Source organism: Ambystoma mexicanum, chromosome 6q (genome assembly GCF_040938575.1).
Source record: "Ambystoma mexicanum isolate Mex_15411 chromosome 6q, UKY_AmexF1_1, whole genome shotgun sequence".
Classification (NCBI taxonomy): Eukaryota; Metazoa; Chordata; class Amphibia; order Caudata; family Ambystomatidae; genus Ambystoma; species Ambystoma mexicanum.
Window position 1 is genome coordinate 1,566,325,706 of NC_090937.1, and position 18,973 is coordinate 1,566,344,678.

An 18,973-nucleotide genomic window follows, 5' to 3' on the forward strand; every position below is an offset into this window, starting at 1 on the left:
TTCATGGATGGGTGCAATCTAGGAGTCCAAAGCCGGTCGGCAAAGACAAGGACAATCATGGTCATGGAGAGATTGGTGCCTATGTCCTCACTCTTTACCACTACCTAGGCATCCTTTTCTGCACCGTCCCGTGGACTGGGATATCATATAACATTCAGGTGGGTAAACGTGTGCCAGAGCTTCAGTCAAGGGCCCCTGCTAGTCTGTTGCGGGACATCTCCCCATTTGCAAGCTTTAAACAACAAAATCGTATTCCTCTGATATAAGTTTACTAAACAGTTATCTATCCTTCAGAGGTTCTGGATGGAAACTGCTTGCTAAGAGCATGGCATTTGCTATCCATTTCCTTGTCCACAAAGGACATTTGCCACTAAGGATTGCTATGGTAGTTTTAAGAATATTAACCTTGCTCTCAATGCAGATTTATGTAAAGTTCATGGTGTGATGTATTTAGTTCATCAAGTCAGTGAATTTCTTTAATTATACAGTGGTCTGTAGAAATTTATATGAAGCCAAAAAGGTGTGTGATTGAGAACTAATCTCAACAAGAGTATTAAAAATTAGTTCTGCACTGCTGTGCGAGTGTATGGTTCTCCTGACTCTCTGTAAAAAACATTGGCATACAAACTTTGCTCGACTCAAAGTAAATATATTATGTAAAATCTGTGTGTTGCAGTTTTGGTAGAAATCAAAGTTTCTTTCAGATATAATTTGTGAAAACTTGGCTGTTGAATTTAACAAACCTATTTTGATATCTACTACTAAACAATCAATTGTGAACCCTTCTCACTGTGCGAACTATGGACCCATTGCTGATACATCCTTCCTTCTGGAACAAAACTGCCTCGGGAAAAATTGAAGCTCACATTGAATGATTTAAGTTTCTGGGTGTTAGGCAGCAGGGATCTATATAAGGATTTCATGAACAGGAGCTAAATGCAGCTAATTGGTTTCACGTATCACCAAGTAAGCAGGATCTAACGTGGAAGTGGTGGGGGGTTAGAAATCAAAGTATGTTTGTTAATTTCTACATCTATCCTCATAAGGACGATCTTTTGAAGATGGGATGAAGGCTTGGGGTGTGTCACCAATTCGAAAGGGACAGCTGTTTTTATACAGGGGAAAGGGGCAGCACCCCTATTCCACTGCAATGGTCTCCTTTTCTATTTGTGAGTGCCTAGTCTCTGGAAGCGTTAGCGCTGGTCTCGTGAAGGCCACCTGGATGTCCCCGGCGGCAGTGCATTGGGTAAGTACAGCTCCCAGGCTATGGGACTGGCATCCATGATCCTTTCTGTCTGCTTCTTTGGGTTGAAATGCGCCAATTTGTGTCTGCTGTTAAGGCATTTGTATAGAAGGTACTATCTTAAGGTTTCAAACCTTCTGTGGAGAATACCTCCTTATGAAATACAAACCCAAAGAACTTGAGCTTGTCTTTATGGAATTCAAATTTACTTTGGAGTGTGAGAGCTTGGTCCCTCAGTCTTTGTAGCACTGCACTCAGCTGGTGATGATGATCTTGTGGCTCCTGTCGAGGATTATGTGTTCACTGACATAAATGACTCCTGGAATACCAGAAATGATGGCACTGATGGTGTTCTGGAATACCCCATGCTCAGACTCCTGTATTGATGTAGGCCCACATGGCAGGAGCATGTTAATGCAACGGGAGTTCTTATGTGGGGCTATTTGGTAGTACCTCGTGTTCAGGTTCAGCTCACGGAAGTGTCTTGGGGAATGCGTCGTTCAGGGAAAATGCTGTTCCAAAAAACATAAAGCAAGCATGGATTTCTCCGATTACCAAGAAGCCATCTCTTGACTGTGGTATAGCAGGCAACTACCGCCCCATGACGAATGTGCCCAATCTGTTGAAGATAAGGTGGCGCATCTACAGATTGATTGATATTTTATTTTAATTTCGCTCGTACACAAGTGTTTCAGAGTGCGACAAGGCAAGAGAGGGGAACAGGGGAGCAAAAACCAGCGATTTTACTAGGCCCAGTGACATTGAGGGGGAGGGAGAGGGGAAAAGTGCATGGAAGGAGGGAGAAGTGGAAAGTGCGAAGCAGAGGAGAAACAGATAAATAACAATAAATAAATAATAAAGGCAACAAACAGTGGTTATGCAGCCAGCAATTTGGGATAATTTTGATAAGTGCAGGAAGAACAAGGGGGGGCTGTATGGGTGTGAAACTTTTCTGGCCACTCATGACATCTTGTGGGAAAAACAATCAGGCTTTAGAAAAGCTCACAGCACTGAATCCAACCTACTTGAGCTTAAGAGGACTATAATGCAATCGATGGCAGAGGGCAACACTACGTTGCTTATGCTGCTAGATCTCTGCCATATTTGATCTTGTGGATCACTCTTTGCTGGCAGAGAGAATACAGACATCCGTGCACTTTTGCGAGCCAGCAATGGAATGGGTAAAATCCTTTCTTGCTGATCGTAGGGCATGGGTCTTTTCTGATAACATCAGTGAGGAGGAGTTCTCTGTTTTATGCAGGGTTCCTCAGGGCTCATGTTTGGCACTCGCCCTCTTTAATATTTTCATGATTCCGCTATTTGAACAACTTGACAGATCGGGTGTGGTGTATGCAAACTATGCGGATGACACTGTGTCTTGTGCCCTTGACTGGCGATTATGCATGCAATGCTGTTTCGTTAAATTCCATCTATGAAATATTCCAGGCTTGGATGCAAGTAAACATACTTGCCTTAAACAGCTCCAAGACTGAACTGTTGATACTAGGTACGGCAAAGCACCTAAAAAAACTTTATGCTGACTATACATCTTTTAAAATTGCAGATTGTGTTATTCATACCCAAAACAAGGTCAATACTCTTGGTGTGTTCTTCGACTAGGAATTGGACATGAAAAGTCAGGTCAATTTCCTTGTGTCTTGTACATAGTATCACCTTAAACTGTTAGCACAATTATGTCCCTTTCTATCTTCAGAAAACTGTGCTACAGTGGCTTGCGCAATTATAGGTGCCAAGATTGACTATTGTTCTTGTCTGCTTTTGGGTATCTCCAAGCAGGATATGACCCGGTTGCAGGTGATCCAAAATGAGGCTGTGCACTTTGTGGCATGGCTTCAGAGGAGAGAACTTGTTTCATCAGCTAGGAGGGCCCTACATTGGCTCCCTATTCGTATCGGGGTCATCTATCGTACAATGTGTATCACGCACAACTGTCTCTTGGTGCAAGCGCTCAAGTATCTGGCTAGTCCTATCTCGCGTCTGCCAGCATGTAGAGCATTGAGGTCTAACTCTAGGAGCCTTTGGAAACACCAAGAGCACACATTGGCTTACGTGGAGTATAAATTTCTTCCACGTGCAGCTCCACGGCTGTGGAACATGCTTCCACTAAATGTGAGGTCATGTACCAATCTTAAACTTTTCAAGAGCAGATTGAAAACACCTCTCTTTGAATAAATGGTTGACGATTATCTGACTCTACATGTCTGTCTATGTGGTGCTCTGTTATGCCTCTGGGCTTGTCTGCCAGCGTGGTACAAATAAAATAAATAAATGTTGGTCAGCAAGGAAGTCGAGCGCAGGCATAGGATGCCTTTCTCACTTCACCACTTTGTTAGTCGAATATTCCCATGCACACTTGATTGGGCCTCTTAGATTTCCACGCTACAACTATAGGTGATACATGGGTTTCGGCCTGTCCACCTTCGTCATGATCCCAGCCTCTACCGTTTTCTGTAGTTCCACCTTGGACCACAGGTGAAATGACACCTGTCAGTGTTTGAGAGCCACTGGCTGTATGGTTTGATTGTTATGGAGGCGCACTTCCTGTGAGCACAGGAAACACATTCCCTTGAATAGGTCCTCAAATCCACACATGAGGTCTTGAGCTTAACTGCAGATTCAAGACCTCCTTGAAATAAATAACCTCCTTGGTCTCAGGCAATCAGGCTTTAGACCCAGACACAGTATGGAAACGGCTCTGATTGACCTAGAGACACAAATTAAAAGACAAAGGTAAACTTGCCCTCCTTCTATTTTTAGACTTGTCGGCTGCATTCGACTTAGTAAATCACAAAGTCCTATGTAATAATCTAACTTCAGCGGCACACTTCTCTGATACAGCCAATGCATGGATCCAGTCATTCCTTAATAACGGATTGATGAGGGTCTTTGCACCCTCTGCTTCTGCTGAGCCAGCACCAGTCACTTGCGGAGTCCCCCAAGAAACTATTTGGGTGTCACCTACACCAATTATGCTGATGACACCTAAATACTCATCCCTATGATATGAAATTTGTAACGCGCCTATACACAAGTGTTTCAAGGCGTGACGACGCAAGTGAGGGGGGAACAGAGGGAAGACTGACAGCGATCCTACTAGGCCAAGTGTCAGCGTCATTCAGATTGCGAAAGTGCATGGGAGGTGGAAGTGGGAAAGTGCAGAGGAGGGGGATAGTGCAGTACATGGGATAAATAAATGACAATAAGTAAAAGTACGGCCAGCAGATGGCAAGTGCAAGGGTAAGTGTAGACATCTGGTGTCAAGTGCTGGTAGTGGGACTTGTAGGGATACAGAAACAGTCCCAAAGTGCGGGGGTTGCCAGGAAGGCAGTGCAGGTGTGCAGTCGGCATGGGAGGGGAGCTGGGCCATAGATCAGGAGGCCAGGTAACCAGTGTATGCAGTGTCAGATTCAGCCAGGAAGTCAGCAAGGGAGAGGAGAAAAAGCAGAAGCAAAGAGAAACGTTTTGACGTGTCTCCGGAACTGGAGATGATTCTCCTTGAGTTTCAGGGAGGCAGGAAGGCTGTTCCAGAGGGAGGCCGGAACAGAGGAAAGAGATCTACCACCAACTTGTTGCTTGGAGAAGCAACTGACCCTGAGGGAGTTAAAGGTGGATGAGTGAAGGGCTAGAGAAGGAATATATTTAGGAAGAGAGAGTTGAAGACAATGAGGCCCCATGCCCCAGAAGGCCTTGTGGACAATGTAGAACGTTTTAACTTAATCCTTGCAGCCACTGGGAGCCAGTGCAGGGATTTCAGTCCTGGAGAGATACGATCCCTGGGCTTGAGGCCAAGAACAAGTCTCGCAGTCCTGTTTTGGTAAGTTGCGGAGAGTAGAGGCAGGTAGATTTAGAAAGAGGCTGTTGCAGTAGTCCAGCCTAGAGAGAACCAGATTCCTGGAGACAGTGAGTTTCTGGGGGAAGGAGAAAAAGGGAAGAATACCTCGGAGGAGGTGCAGCTGGTAGTGTGACTTCTTAGAGACGTCAGAGATGTGAGGAGAGAAGGAGAGTGTGGAGTCAAAGATGACCCAGAGGTTTTTAGCCTCACAGGTAAGAGCAGGAGGAGGGCCAAGAGAAGCCGGCCAGAGAGTGACAGGAAAGGAGGGAGCGGGTGTGCCGATAACGAGAATCTCAGTCTTACTGGCATTAAGGCAGAGATCATTGGCGGCACACCACTCCTGGATGGCAAACAGACAGACAGAGATGAGAGAGGGCAAATAGGTGGCTGAGGGTAGCCTGAAGATGAACTGGGTGTCATCTGCATAGCACTGGAAGTTGAGGCAGAGTGCAGCAATGCGGTTGGCAAGAAGAGCCAGGTATTGGTCGAACAGCCAGGGAGAGAGGTTAGACCCCTGGGGAACACCACAGGTAGAGATAGAGGAGAAGAAGGACCCAAGTTGAACTTGGGAGGGTCAATCGGGGAGTGCAGAAGTCAGCTATGCCAGGGCATGACCGGTGATGCACAGGTTATCACGGAGACGGTTGTGCAGGATGGCATGGTTGACACTGTCAAAGGCAGAAGAGAGATCAAGTAAGAAGAGGACACACGGGGTGTTGGAATCAAGGTTGGAGAGCAGGTCTTCACGGATGTTCAGGAGTGCAGTTTCCGTGCTCCTGGCAGCTCTGAATCCAGACTGCTGATCATGGAGACAGCCAACAGATTCAGTGTGAAGATTGAGCTGGGAGATGGCCAGCTTTTCCAAGGGTTTGCCCAGGAAAGGAGTGGTGGAGATTGGGCGATAGCTGGCCGGGCAGGAAGGGTCGGCAGAGGGTTTCTTGAGAAGTGGAGACTACGTAACTGACGCCAAAGCACTTAATTACATCTACCTTATCATACAAGCCTGGATGGCTAAGCATGGACTCTGTCTAAACAATAAGACAGAGTTACTCCTCTTAGGATCCCAAACAAAACTCAACAGATTACATGGACAGTTTAACTCCTTCAACATTGAAGGCAACTTCATTAAGTCTCCAAAGATGTGAAACCACTAGGCATCTATATTGACTCTGCACTAACTCTAACAAGACAAATCAATGCTACAGCTTCCTCTATGGCTTACACCTGCAAATTAATTACTGCTTGTAGACCATTCCTAACTACAACTAATTGCATATCCATAACCCGAGCATTAGTCATATCAAAACTAGACTATTGCAATGCGCTTTACCTGGGAACTAATCAACGGAATATAAAAAAGATGCAAGTAATACAAAACAATGCCCCTAGATCAGCGTTGAACATCCCTAGATCTAAACGCATCTCCGACTCTGAACGCAGCCTGAGCTGGCTATCTGTCAATCAAAGGATTGCATTCAAAACCTTGTCACTCACACATGTGCCTTGCGATTCTAGCGCCTACATACCTGACAAACAATTTTTTACGCAACATCTCAGATCATCATACCAGATCTGCACAGGCACATTGACTTAAGATCCCTAGGTTCATACTACAAAAGGCAGGAGGTAGCAGCTTTCCTGTACCAGCAGCTACATTTTGGAACACACTACATATAACTCTGATCAGAACCTTCCTTCCATATATTCAGGAAAAGTGTAAAAATGTGGGTCTTCACGCTTTCTCTCCACTTTATTTGCCTGTACAACTGTATTGCACTTTCATTGATCCTGCTGTATTTCACTAACCTGTATGTAACTACATCACATATGTATACGTAAGAAATGCGCCAGATGCATCACGGCGTGGTGCATTTTACAAATAAATAAAATTACAAATTAACACTGCACATTTCTGCTCTTCCTCATGGACCGCAAATACACATTGCTCGATTTCTAGTTCTTCTGCCTTATCACAGTGGAGGAGGCTCGCTGTGTCTCCCGGCGGCTCATAGAGCGTCCCTGCAACTGATGCCGTTGTGCTGGAAGGTAGTCTAAGCCACACAAGCCAGAGATTAGCTATTCGTCCCTTAATGTGTAGATTTTCACTTATGTATGCCTCATCAAAGGCTTGGCTCTCAGGAGTGTGAATTGAGAGCTACTCCTCAAATTCACTGAGTCTCCTATGTCCATGAGGGCAGGGTCGGACTGGGACAAGAAATGGGCCCAGTCACCCAAAAAAGGTGTCCCACAACTCGCCTCAAAAAGGGGCCAACCCCTCAGAACCCTTGACCTCTGATGACATCACCGGAAGTGATGTCATTTGACCACACCCCAAAGTGACATCCCGGGAAGCGATGAAACACCACCTTTCACCCCTTGACAAAACAGGAAGTGGCATCAAATAGCATTGTCCTTAAGTACACTAAATTACTGTGAATCCAAGCCGACGTCCAAGGCCAAATGATAATGTTATTGTATAACACTTACGCTTAAGTTATTTTTTATAGAACAAATATGCATACACTATCACCGAACCTGTGTTGGTACTCATTTATCGACCTAGGAAGAATGAAAGGCTTTTTGAAAAAAAGAAAAAAATAATTGAAAAAAAACAAACATTTTTTTTCTTCCAAACCAGCCCAGGCATGGCCAGAAACCGGCCCCCACACCCCAGGGACGATTTCGGCCCGGCCACGGGCCGAGGGGCCAATCCGACCCTGCATGAGGGCAGATTTGGGTGTCTCAAAGAAGAGTATTCGTCATGGGGGCTGGTGACGTCAGATGTTGTGAAGATTGCATACTATTCAAGTCCTCCCCGGGCGCTGTTTCCACTTGTCGTTGGTTGAAACGTTTTTAAATGGCAGGTCTTTGCAAAGTGATTGATCAACCCACATTTTGAATATACTGCTGTTCTCACAGAAAGGCTGATGATGTGCGATACGTTGCCTCTGTAGTAGTCGCACATTTTGAAGATGGTCTGCTGGGGTGAGTGTTTTCAATATTTTATGCACATTCATCTCTGTGTAAAGCAGCATAGCTGATTTGTTTGCGTCCTCAAAAGTTTTAGTTTGTGGTAACAAAGTGTAGTTCTAGGCGCCCCACCCGTAGCACCTACTTCATACCCAACGAGGAGGAGACTGAGAGTTTCCTACCCCTGTACCGGTATTGTTGTTGGTGCAACCCTTCCTGCTATTCAGGAATTGGTTGTGCAAACTATAGACCCCCCACGCCCTTGTCTTTGATACCTGTTAGGAAAGATTTCATAATTGTATGTAATTTGCCCTCCATGTGTCAAACCCCAAACTTTTTTCTGCTGTTTAGACACTATTGACTCTTTGCCAGAGAAGCACAGCCTTCAGCTGCATTCCTCTGGGCTTTCGCTCACTTTTTATGGGGAAACTGACATGCTTTTTAGACAGTCAGTTCTGGGAGACTTTTGTGCAACATGTAACAAGTGTGCAATGTATCTTACCATACAGCACACTTGGGTCTATAGTCCTTTCCAAAGGCCCTAGATACTCTTGCTGGACTTTTTATGAACTTGCAGATGTGTCATGAACAGGACTGGTGGCAGATATTTTTTCGCATTCTCTTTACCCCTTTCTTGCCATGTTGCGTTAACCGCGTTTGGCACGAATAGGTGGCCGGCTCCAAAATGGCTATGCCACGAGGTTCCTTGTCTTGTCCTTTGGCTATCCTGCCCCTTCACCTTCCCCAGGTCGAGTCGACCCGGGTCCATCCTTATTTGGTCATGCACTTTCCCGCGAATCCCAATGTTTTTATGGGCTACTGCATGCCTTGTGTGTGTGCCTCCAGGATGTGGGCTGGAATGCCTAATTCCAATACACATTCTGGGTGCCAGAGAGTCTGAAGTGCCATGAATGCCTGGGACCATTGTGGTCTGTGATTGATCCACGTATAGAGTGTGTGTTTGTGAGCAGATCTCCGTTTTGGCGCGAAGGGAACTTTGGATAAGAGGAGGCTGAAAACACCACTACCATGTCGATCTCCTGAGTTCTCACTGAACAAAGGATAGGATCCATGTATCCTGCAACTACGAAGCTGAGTCGAGCAACCGTTAGTTACCCGCTGGAAGGTTTGGCACCCTGAGCCCGCTGTCGTACCCTGGGACCCCCTGCATCTGTTCGTCCTAGAAGATCTGCGAATACGCTTCGACCCATTGGAATAGTGGGACCAACTATTCTCGGCACTTTCATCAAACCCTGCAAGCAAGCTTTCTCGTAAGTGTCCCCGGGCCAACCAGTGGACTGACTAGCTTACCCAGTTGCTTTGCTCTTTCACAGCCGCCGTTTTAAGGAGGTCCTCGAAACTTGGTATAATGCTAGTTCTGTGTCCCCGGCACCCTCACACCAGCCGTTCCCAGGTCTGAAGTGAGACAAGTGTGCCAGGACCGGAGTAAACGCGGTTACCGTGTTGCCCTGCCGCGGCAACGACCTGTGCAAGTTCGCTGCATTTGTGACCCTCTTGCCCCTGAAGCCTGCTGCAGTGAAACCGGCCGATTCCTCCACCCGGAGTGGAGAAATTGCCTCTGTCCCGTTTGGGAATCATCACTGTATTTTAGGAACTGAAAGGTGCTGAGACGTCCTTTTTGCTGCAATCGAACCTGCCAGCGAAGTGGACTGAACTGGCGAAATTTGGGTCTGCTTGCGTCGGGGACCGGTGAGTACTCCTACCCCAACCAGTGGCCCCTAGCGCAAGAGCCCATTTTTATGCACAAGGGGCCCCTGAGGCCCCCTCTCCTTTCCACAGCTATTGCGAAATAGCGACTCCATCCCACACTCTCAAACTGTCTCTGCCTTCAAGTGGAGGTCCTTCTTGAATAGTGGGAACCTGTTCTGCATCGCCTCATCCACCTTCCTGAGCTGCTAGAGACCCTTGAAGAGACGCTATTCCGCCCATTGGCACAAACGCGTGCATATACTATTGAGCACAAGGCTCCTCGCTTCGTAGGGCTTGGACTGCCTCTTAGGTGTATTATTGATGTTGAACTGGGCCTAAAGATTACCTGCACTGCCTGATTCCTTCCCATCTAGGTTGTCGACATATTTTGTGCATTTATCCCTTTAGACCCCCATGGTCTTGTATATGTATTGTACTGAGTATGATGCATTGGTTTACTTAGTGTTACTGTGATTCTTCTGCTATGGTCTATGTTACAAAGGCTTTGTAATAAATGTGTCTATATTTTTGATATAACACCTGTCTGGAGTAATTTGTAAGTGTCCCTGCTCTGTGTGCTCATTGAGGTCCTCCAGTCACCCTCACCCCTCCTGAGACTTAGTCTTGACCGCCAGCCTTAGCTGCCCTGATTGGTCTAGCTTGTCCAGATGTTACCCTGTTCCAAAAAACTAGGTTGCCCTTCTGAACCTCTGTCCCTCCAGGTCAGAGTTCAGAAATCCTTCTTAACAATACCCTATCCCCCCTTTTTCACCAGTTATGCCCTACCTGGTATATAAGACCTGGATTGCGGGAGGTGCCCTTCCGAGCTGGTAGGCATACCGAGGCATTGTTGCAATGATCACATGAGCTGGCATATTCCTGTTAATTCTGGACTACCTGTCCATGAGCGTGGTTCTCCAAGTGTGGATGCGTGAGTGGGCTTGTGCACCTGGTCAGAGCATGTACTGAGCTGGCCACATCTATGCCGTGTCCCTTGGAAAACATCAGAATGGCAATTTAACAAACCAAAATAATAATCTTGCTTTTCGTATTGTGAGTGGGATAGAGGCATTTGCTGTCAGGGGGTAACACAGACACCTCCAACCCTCGGGAGCATGCCCTACCATGGTTATGCCAGAGACTATTCTAACCCAGAGATGGTGAGAAAGTGTGGGTTCAGTCCCTGAATTCCCTCTGTGCCATCCTTCCCGATATTGGTACCACTGTGATCAATATTGGGAAAGCTTTCTCTTTGAGCAACTTTCCCTCTGTATTCTATGGACCCCCAAATGTTTTGCTTTTCTTTTACACTGAGTCCTGATTCTTTGCATTGAAGTGTAGCCTTCAGCTTCTCTCCACTGGCCTTTTGATCGCTTGTAATGAAGACACTGATTAGTCCTGCAGTCTGTCAGTACTGGGAAACCTTTCCCCTTAGTCTTTTTTAAATCTATCTTGTTTTTTCATGTTGTACCATGCATCTTCCAATGATGTGCAATGGGGATACTTTTGTGTCACCCTAGACTACACACAGAGGATGTTTTGGTTACTTTTAAATGTGCTTAAAGACAAGCTGGTGACGCAGTTATATTTTTACAAGTTTTACTGTATTTTTAGTTGGCCTTCTCGCGTTTACCACATTTGGCTACTTACTGTGGCTAGTGTCCTAACATGATATGATGGGTTATTTATAACGAGCTTAATGCCCAGAGGTTTCCAAGTACACACCCGGGGATCGAACCCATGTTGCTCAGTGTCGTCTTGCTTCCAAGTAGAGCATGTTACTGCTCAGCTATCCTCTCAAGACATGGCAGTGCCACAAGGTTTTTCGCTGTTATTTTGGCTGTTTTGTTCTTTGGCCTTCGTCCTGCCTTGCCAGGTCAGGAATTTCCTTTTATAGTCATTCACTTAACCGGGAAAGCCTTGCTTTTCACGGGCTAATACCTGCCCATGTGTGTTGGGTCCCAGCAGGTATGTTAGGGCTGTCTTGTCTGAATCCACCTACTGGTGCCAGTATGTCTGGTGAACATGAATGAGTCAGATCCACAGTGGTCCCTGATTGGACAACTGCCGGTGTGCATGCGTGGGGCAGATATTTGCATTGGAGGGCTGAGTCTGATCAATCACCAGACTTGTCTTGCAGCCATTCCAGCAGATCTGAAGAGGAGCCAAGTATCCTGTGTAGCTGTGAAGAATGTGGAAGACCCGAGGACGATCTCTGATGAGGCCTGGCAGCCAATTTTTTTTTTTTTATTTTTATTTTGAAAAATAAACAATACAAACCAAACTTAAAGCATTATTTACAATAAACTTGTGAACATCAATTAATGCTCATTACTGCTCCCCAAATCCCCCCCCCCCTCAAGAGCTTATTTGTATTTCTAGTTCTGTATCCGCTGCGTGTGGCTGGGTATCGCTTCCTTCCGAAGCTGCAGGATCCACTACTGTGCCAAACAGTCCTGTTCACATTCTCCAAGCCATCAGGTTACCCACATCTTCCTCCCCGCAATTGCTACATGCCTCCTGCCACACCACCGTTTCAGCCTCCGCCCATTTTTGCAAGTCCCGCCACCATACCTCTTCCCGTGGCTTGTGGCATTGCTTCCAGCCCATAGCTATCCTTCTTTTAGCAAGCACATATGCCAGGTCCCTTAGTTTCCCAAGGTGTTTAGTGTTCCGTGGTCTGGGAAACCCTCCCAACAGGCAGGCCCAGGCTGTATCTATGTTGAGCGAGACCCCTTTATCCGCTAGTTTCCGTGCCACTTCCCCCCCAAAAAGCTTCAATCACTGGGCAAGACCAGAACATGTGTGTCATATCAGCGTCTTCCTCATCGCATTTTGGGCATGCTTGTCTTCCTGCGTTTGCAAACTTAGATATTCTCTTCGGGGTCATATAGGCTCTATGCGTTATGTATAACTATCTGCTGCAATCTAGCATTTCTGGACACTTTCTTGTGGTATCCCATAGCACGTTCCCACATTCCATCGGTCATCTGTGCCCCCACCTCCGCTTCCCAGTCCAGCCTCAGATGAGTCAAATCCTTCCCCACCCGGGTCATCACCATCTCATATAGTCTAGAGATCTCGTGCCCTCCTTCCGATATGTCATATATTGTTCCCATTAGAACGTCTGGCTCTTCCGCCAGTACAGTCTCTGGCCAGGTTTTGCGAATAGTCTGCACTAGCCTAAGATACATGACATATTGGCCTCCATGCAAGCCTGTCTCTTCTCCCAGTTCTTCGAAATATTTAATAGCCCCTTCTTGCCATATGTCTCCCAATGTGACCATCCCAATCGATTCCCAATATGTCCTGATTATCATCCTGAGCTGGTTGTCTCCCCTAGCTAAGGCAACTAGTGGCACCTGTGGGGAACACGGGCATGGGTTCTCCATCAGTTGGCATACTCTGTGCCACATCTTCCACCCAAGCAACAGCATACCCGGGCGTTCTTTCATTTCAAGTCTAGGAACCCAGATAATCTCTTTTAGGTAAAACGGGGTGTAGTCCTGCCCAAACAGCCTAGATTCAGGAGTTTCTTCATCGGAGAGCCATTTGGTTACATATTGCAACTGACTGGCTACATAATAGGCCTCAAAGTTCGGCAGCTTGATGCCCCCTCTATCATGGAAGTTCTGTAGCTTCCATAGCGCCACTCTATTGCGAGTGCCGTGCCATAGGAAGTCCCTACACGTGCTGTTCAGTTTGACAAAAAACTTTTTGGGTATCAAGTATGGTATATTACCGAAAAAATGTAACAGCCTAGGCAGGACCACCATTTTGAGCATCGCCCCCGTCCCATCATCGCCAGCGGCAGCTTCTCCCAAAACTTCATATTTGTGCGGATTTTTTTCACAGCCACCTCGGTGTTATGCAAGTGTTCCCCCTCCACATCTACTCCGAGGTAGCGGAAGGAATCAACCGCCCAAGGTACAGACAACACTGGCAACCGTTCCAGAGGGGCTTCTATGTAGCTCCCCAATGGGAACATGCTCGATTTTTGGGGGTTCACCGCTATGCCGGACAGTTCTGCATACTTTTCCATGACCTCTAGAATATACTGAAGATTTTCTTCCGGATATTTCAAATACAGTAGCAAATCGTCAGCATATAAGGATATTAGGTGTTTCTCTCCCCCTGCTTCAATACCGACCATGTCATATAGTTGTCTGAGGTACACTGCCAGGGGCTCTAGGGCCAGAATCTATAACATCGGGGACCAGGGGCACCCTTGTCTGGTGCCTCTACTGAGTTGCCACCTCTCAAATATCACCGATCCTGTGCGTACTCTGGCCAGTGGTTCACTGTACAACAATTTCGCCCACCTAACATAACCCGGCCCCATCCCGTATTCTTCCAGGGCCGCCAGCAACCATGGCCACCTCACTGAGTCAAAAGCTTTGACTGCATCTAGGGACACCACCGCCATTTCCCCGTCGCTCCTGTTTCCCTCTTCAACCACCCAGTGGAGTCGCCTGTGGTTGTGGGTTATATTTCTGTTGGGGACATAACCTGTCTGATCCAGGTGTATCAGTTTACTGATGACCCTTCGCAGCCTATTAGCCAGGACCGCCGTCAAGATCTTGCTGTCCTGGTTCAACATTGACAACGGCCTATAGGAGCCGCAGCAATGCCCTGGCTTGTTGGGCTTGGGGAGCGGCACGATTAGTGCTTCTCTGAGCATGTCCGGTAGCCGACCCTTCTCAAAAGACTCATTGAGCATCTCTAGCATAGTGGGGAGTACTTCTGCTTTATATATTTTGTAACACTCGCCCGGGAATCCGTCCGTACCCGGGGTCTTGCAGGTGGGCAGCTGTTTGACCACCTCCTCTAATTCCTCCAGGGTAATCGGTGCGTCTAGTTCCTCCCTTTCTTCATCACTAATCTTAGGTAATTCCATGTCTTTTAGTGTTTCTCTAATCTCCTCCTGATTGTCCCCTCCTCTGTCCTCATATAATGTTCTATAATAGTCCAAGAATGCCTCGTTGACTCCTTCCTGGGTGTCAACCACCTCCCTGTCTTCTCTGGTTATTATCCTAATCGGGGGTCTGGGGGTCTCGCTCTGCAGCCAATTCTTGATGAAGTCCCAGTGGAGCACTGTCTGGCTACTGATCTCAGAAGACCCTTGTTGGTGCTTCGACACTCTCGACGTCTTCTTGGTGCCCTGCGAATTGGATTCTTCAAAGGTGGCCCAGGGCCATCCATTGGCCAGACCAACTTTAGTTTGGACTACCGTGGTAGAAGCGGCATTCCGCGTTTTGACTCGGAACGTCAGGGGTCTTCAGCTTGTCCTGTAAGTAGCCTTCGTGCGAGAGTTCGACGTTGCAGCATTGACGGACCCCGTCAATGCTGCAACTGATACCTGCTGTCACTGTCCATCAGTGGCAATCGCTGTGACTGGCTTTCCTCCATCTAATAATCCTGAAGAGTCCTGCATCTGTGCCTGCTGCTTGTACCACAAGAAGAGGATGCACGCAGCTCCTGTTCTCGACCAGAACTCTTCTTGCACCTGCAGTCATCGGCTTCGTCAACCAACCAACAGTGGTAAAATCGACCTCTGGCGACCCTCCAAAGACCTGCCAAGTCTGAGGAAAAACGCTTGTTCCAAAAGTCTCCAAACGCTAGAAAAGCGTTTTTCTTTTAAACTCCTTGTCCATCTTTTTGGACCCATCTTCGCCTCCTCAGTAACCATCCCTTCTTTTTTCAACTCCTAAAACTGTGTGGCCTTGTGCCCAAAGTTCAAAGTTTCCAATCAACTTAGGGTTGCTCTTTATAAGAAAGAATTGTAATTTAGTGCTATATTTACTTACTTACCTCCCTTTCAGGTATTGTGGGTGGGAATTGATTATTCTGCAGTGACTAACTGTGGTTGTATTCATGTTTTATATTATTTCATATTTTGTGATATTACCGCTTGCAAGTCATTTTCTTAGTGTGTTTTTGGGCCTATGATAAATAAAATCCTTGAGTGCTCCACTGTGTGGACTCATTATAGATCTCATTATAGATCCCTGACACCGCTCACCACTCTTGAGATTTAGCCATGGCCACTCTCCATGCTACCTTGATTGAGTTGGCTAAAGTCCCAGGAGTTTCTCCCTGTTCGCTATAACTAGGGTGACCTCCTAAACTCTGTCTCCCAGGCCAGAGTCTAGAAATCCATTCTAAGAATCATGCAATACCTCTTCGGGCCACAGTTCCCCATTTTAGGACCCCACAATCTAGAACACACCGCACGGGGGAGCAAGACAACGAATGACGTAAGGGAAGCTCTGACAGCGGTGCTCAGCAGCCTGCAGCTCAGCAGGAGACCAAAGAGACATTGAGTGAACACAGATCCACACATTTATAAGACTGCACAGAACCCCACGCCAACAAAGGGCGAGGATAAAAATGTTTATTTAACCTGGCGTCATGATGACCCAACCTTGGGGAAAAAGAATAGGGCTAAATTTGCAGAGTCAAAATGAGGTCCAGAACCAATGTAAGAGGGATGGAAGGAAAAGATCAGGATGTCACAGGTATAATAGACCTTTGAAAGCAGAAGACCGAAAAGGTGTTCATTTGGGGTCAGGAGAAGATAGTGCTAGACAGTGGGACCCGGTTGAGAACGAAAGGCAGAGCAGAGTGATGAGAGGTTTGTGAAGCAGTTTGTGCAGGTAAGGTATTGAATGTAAGAGTGGTACCAAGTGGAAAGAATGAATCTGTGATTGTGAGAGTGAGTGTCCTTGTTGAGGGAAAGATAGAGGAAGCAGAGTGTGGTTCAGAGAGTGAGTGAGCGAATCAGAGGGGCAATGGAAGGTCAGTGAGGAAGTAGTGAAGGTTGAGGACTGGATGACCTATTTGGAGGAGGAAAGCAGAGAATGTCGGAATTTGAGGAGATCGGAGGGACAGAAGAGCAGAGCGGTGGGAGGAATGAGAGTAGAGAAGAGAGTGGCAAGACCGAAGGGAGTACTTGGCAAAGGGGGATAGAGAGGGGAAGGCAAGAGGAAGTGGGAGGAAGAGATGACACGGAGTAAAGCAGTGCAGGATCAGGGAGTGGAGTGAAGGGGACCAAAAGAGAGACGGAGGCAGTGTGTGGAAGGATGCATTTTTGCAGAATGGTACAGTAAGAAACCTTTAGGAAGTCTCTGAAGGAGTCAGTAGGTAAGGCCTTCGCTTACTCAAGGAGCATAACTTAGTAGGGGTTACTGATCACTAGCTTTTTGTTACCCTATGTGATGGGGGAAGCCTTGGTTATGTTGGAGGGGACACACAGTAGGGTTAGAGGACCAGATAGGGAAACAGTCGTTTTAAAGCCTCCTCAGCCGAATTTGAAAACATTTTAATAAAAACCCTTGAACTATCTTTAATTATTATTCAAGCATCTGTGAAATTAGGTGGACAAATATCACATATTTTATTGTAGAAGCCACTGAGGAAGAACAAAAAAGATTGAACGTTGTGTAACTAGAGCTACACCATTAATTCATGCTAGATGAAAATTACATTTAAAAAGAAGCCATAGAAAAATCAATGTTCAACTTTCGAAACTTGGGACTAATTCATGATAGTCAAGAGCAGGGAGTCTAGTGGCTATGCTGACACTCTTCGGTGCTATACAAACAATCCTACCCACGCTATTACATAATTTTTCCAACCATTGGCGAGAAGGCCTAACTCGGAGCTCCATTTAATCAGATAGACAGCAACTGAGGCCCACAGTAATAGTAGGGCTAGATGACCAACATTGTGAAGTTTGAAACTCAAGGACAGCTAGACTGCATCCTCTTAAGAGCAAAGAACAACAAGACATATGCAGCCCAAGGTGAACCTAGACATGTTTGACTAGGCAACACCAAAACTATGGAAGAACCAGTCACCTTTGTGTCTTATTTTGCATACAAACGCTAGCTCCACAGTTGCATGAACCATTATTTACCAAGAACGCATAGTACTCATTGGCTTTTTGTTTTTCAGAATCTTTCTCTTCATCGTTTAAAATACCACTAACTTATTTTCCCTTTATCTTTTGTAGCTGTGAGGGACCCAATCCCAGCAGTAATCCAGAAGCTACTGTGGCAAAACCATCAGGTAAGTGAAATTGGTACTGCACTGTTTTCATCTATAGGATAATAAAAATATCACGTTTGAAAGGTGAAATAGTTTGTGTTCATTATTGAAGCGTGACTTGTGGTTTCATAAAGGCGAAATAATACAATGCACTCCCCTTAGACATCCTCACAAGTTTCCTGCCACCAGACCACAGAATACTTATTACAAAATATTGAAAGCAGTATTTTCTAGTTATTCTTTTTTTCCCATAACAACATTTTATTGATTTTTGCAAGATATTAAATTTCATACAACAAAGCAGTGCATATCAGCTGCAACAAAAAATAGTGTCTTTATAGGCTTTTGGGGGTAAGAGAGATGGTGGGTTGATTCCTGGCTGTGGCAGTTGGGTGGCTTAATCTCGGGTGCTTGTCTGATTAAGTTCCGGAGTATTTGGGGGCCGATCAGGGGTCAGTAGAGGGGGCTGCATTGGAGCCATCTTGTAAGTGGGGGACTCCTGGTGAGAGTTGGATATTTGGCTGCATAGTCCAAGAATGGGTCCCATGTATTCAGAGTTCTATTTAGGGAGTCTGAGCGTATTGCTGTGATTTTTTCTGATACTGCTATCTCCCAACATTTGGCCCACCATAGGGCGATCAAGGGGCCATTTTTGTCTTTCCATAGACGGGCCAGTGCAATTTTCGCGGCTAATAGTAGGTGGTTTCATAGGCGGGAGATATGACCTGAAATTGGGAATGCTCCGTCGCCGGTATCGCCCAGAAGGACGACTCCTGTGTCCCAAGGGATTGAGAGGCCGGAGATTTCTTTGATGCGTTTCAGCACTTCCTTCCAGTATATCTCTGCCTTTGGGCAGGCCCACACTAAGTGAAAAAGAGATCCGGGGGCTTGGCAGTCATGCCAGCAAGTGACAGGAATGTCCGGGTTGGCCTTATGGATTTGGGTGGGGGTGATATAGTATCTATAACACAGTTTATAGCCTCCTTCCTTATTTGTGACGCATTGAGAGCTTTTATGTAATCTGGCCCAGATTTTCTCCCAGTCTTCTACTGCTATTTCCCGGCCAATGTCCTTTTCCCATTCTGTCATATATCTTTCTTTTTTTGCCGGGTCGGATCTGTCTAGGAGCTGAAATATAGTAGAAATTC

At 46.3% G+C, this 18,973-nt stretch overlaps 1 protein-coding gene across 5 annotated transcripts in view; it reads left to right on the forward strand.

The window, feature by feature from the left end:
* The window catches only part of LOC138516848 (zinc finger protein 638-like), a 1,099,812-nt gene that overhangs the window by 768,620 nt on the left and 312,219 nt on the right, over positions 1 to 18,973 (forward strand). For all 5 annotated transcript variants that reach the window (XM_069632280.1, XM_069632282.1, XM_069632284.1 and 2 more), the window contains exon 11: positions 17,791 to 17,846. In XM_069632280.1, the coding sequence (XP_069488381.1) occupies positions 17,791 to 17,846 (56 nt within the window). The remainder of the gene's footprint in view (positions 1 to 17,790; positions 17,847 to 18,973) is intronic.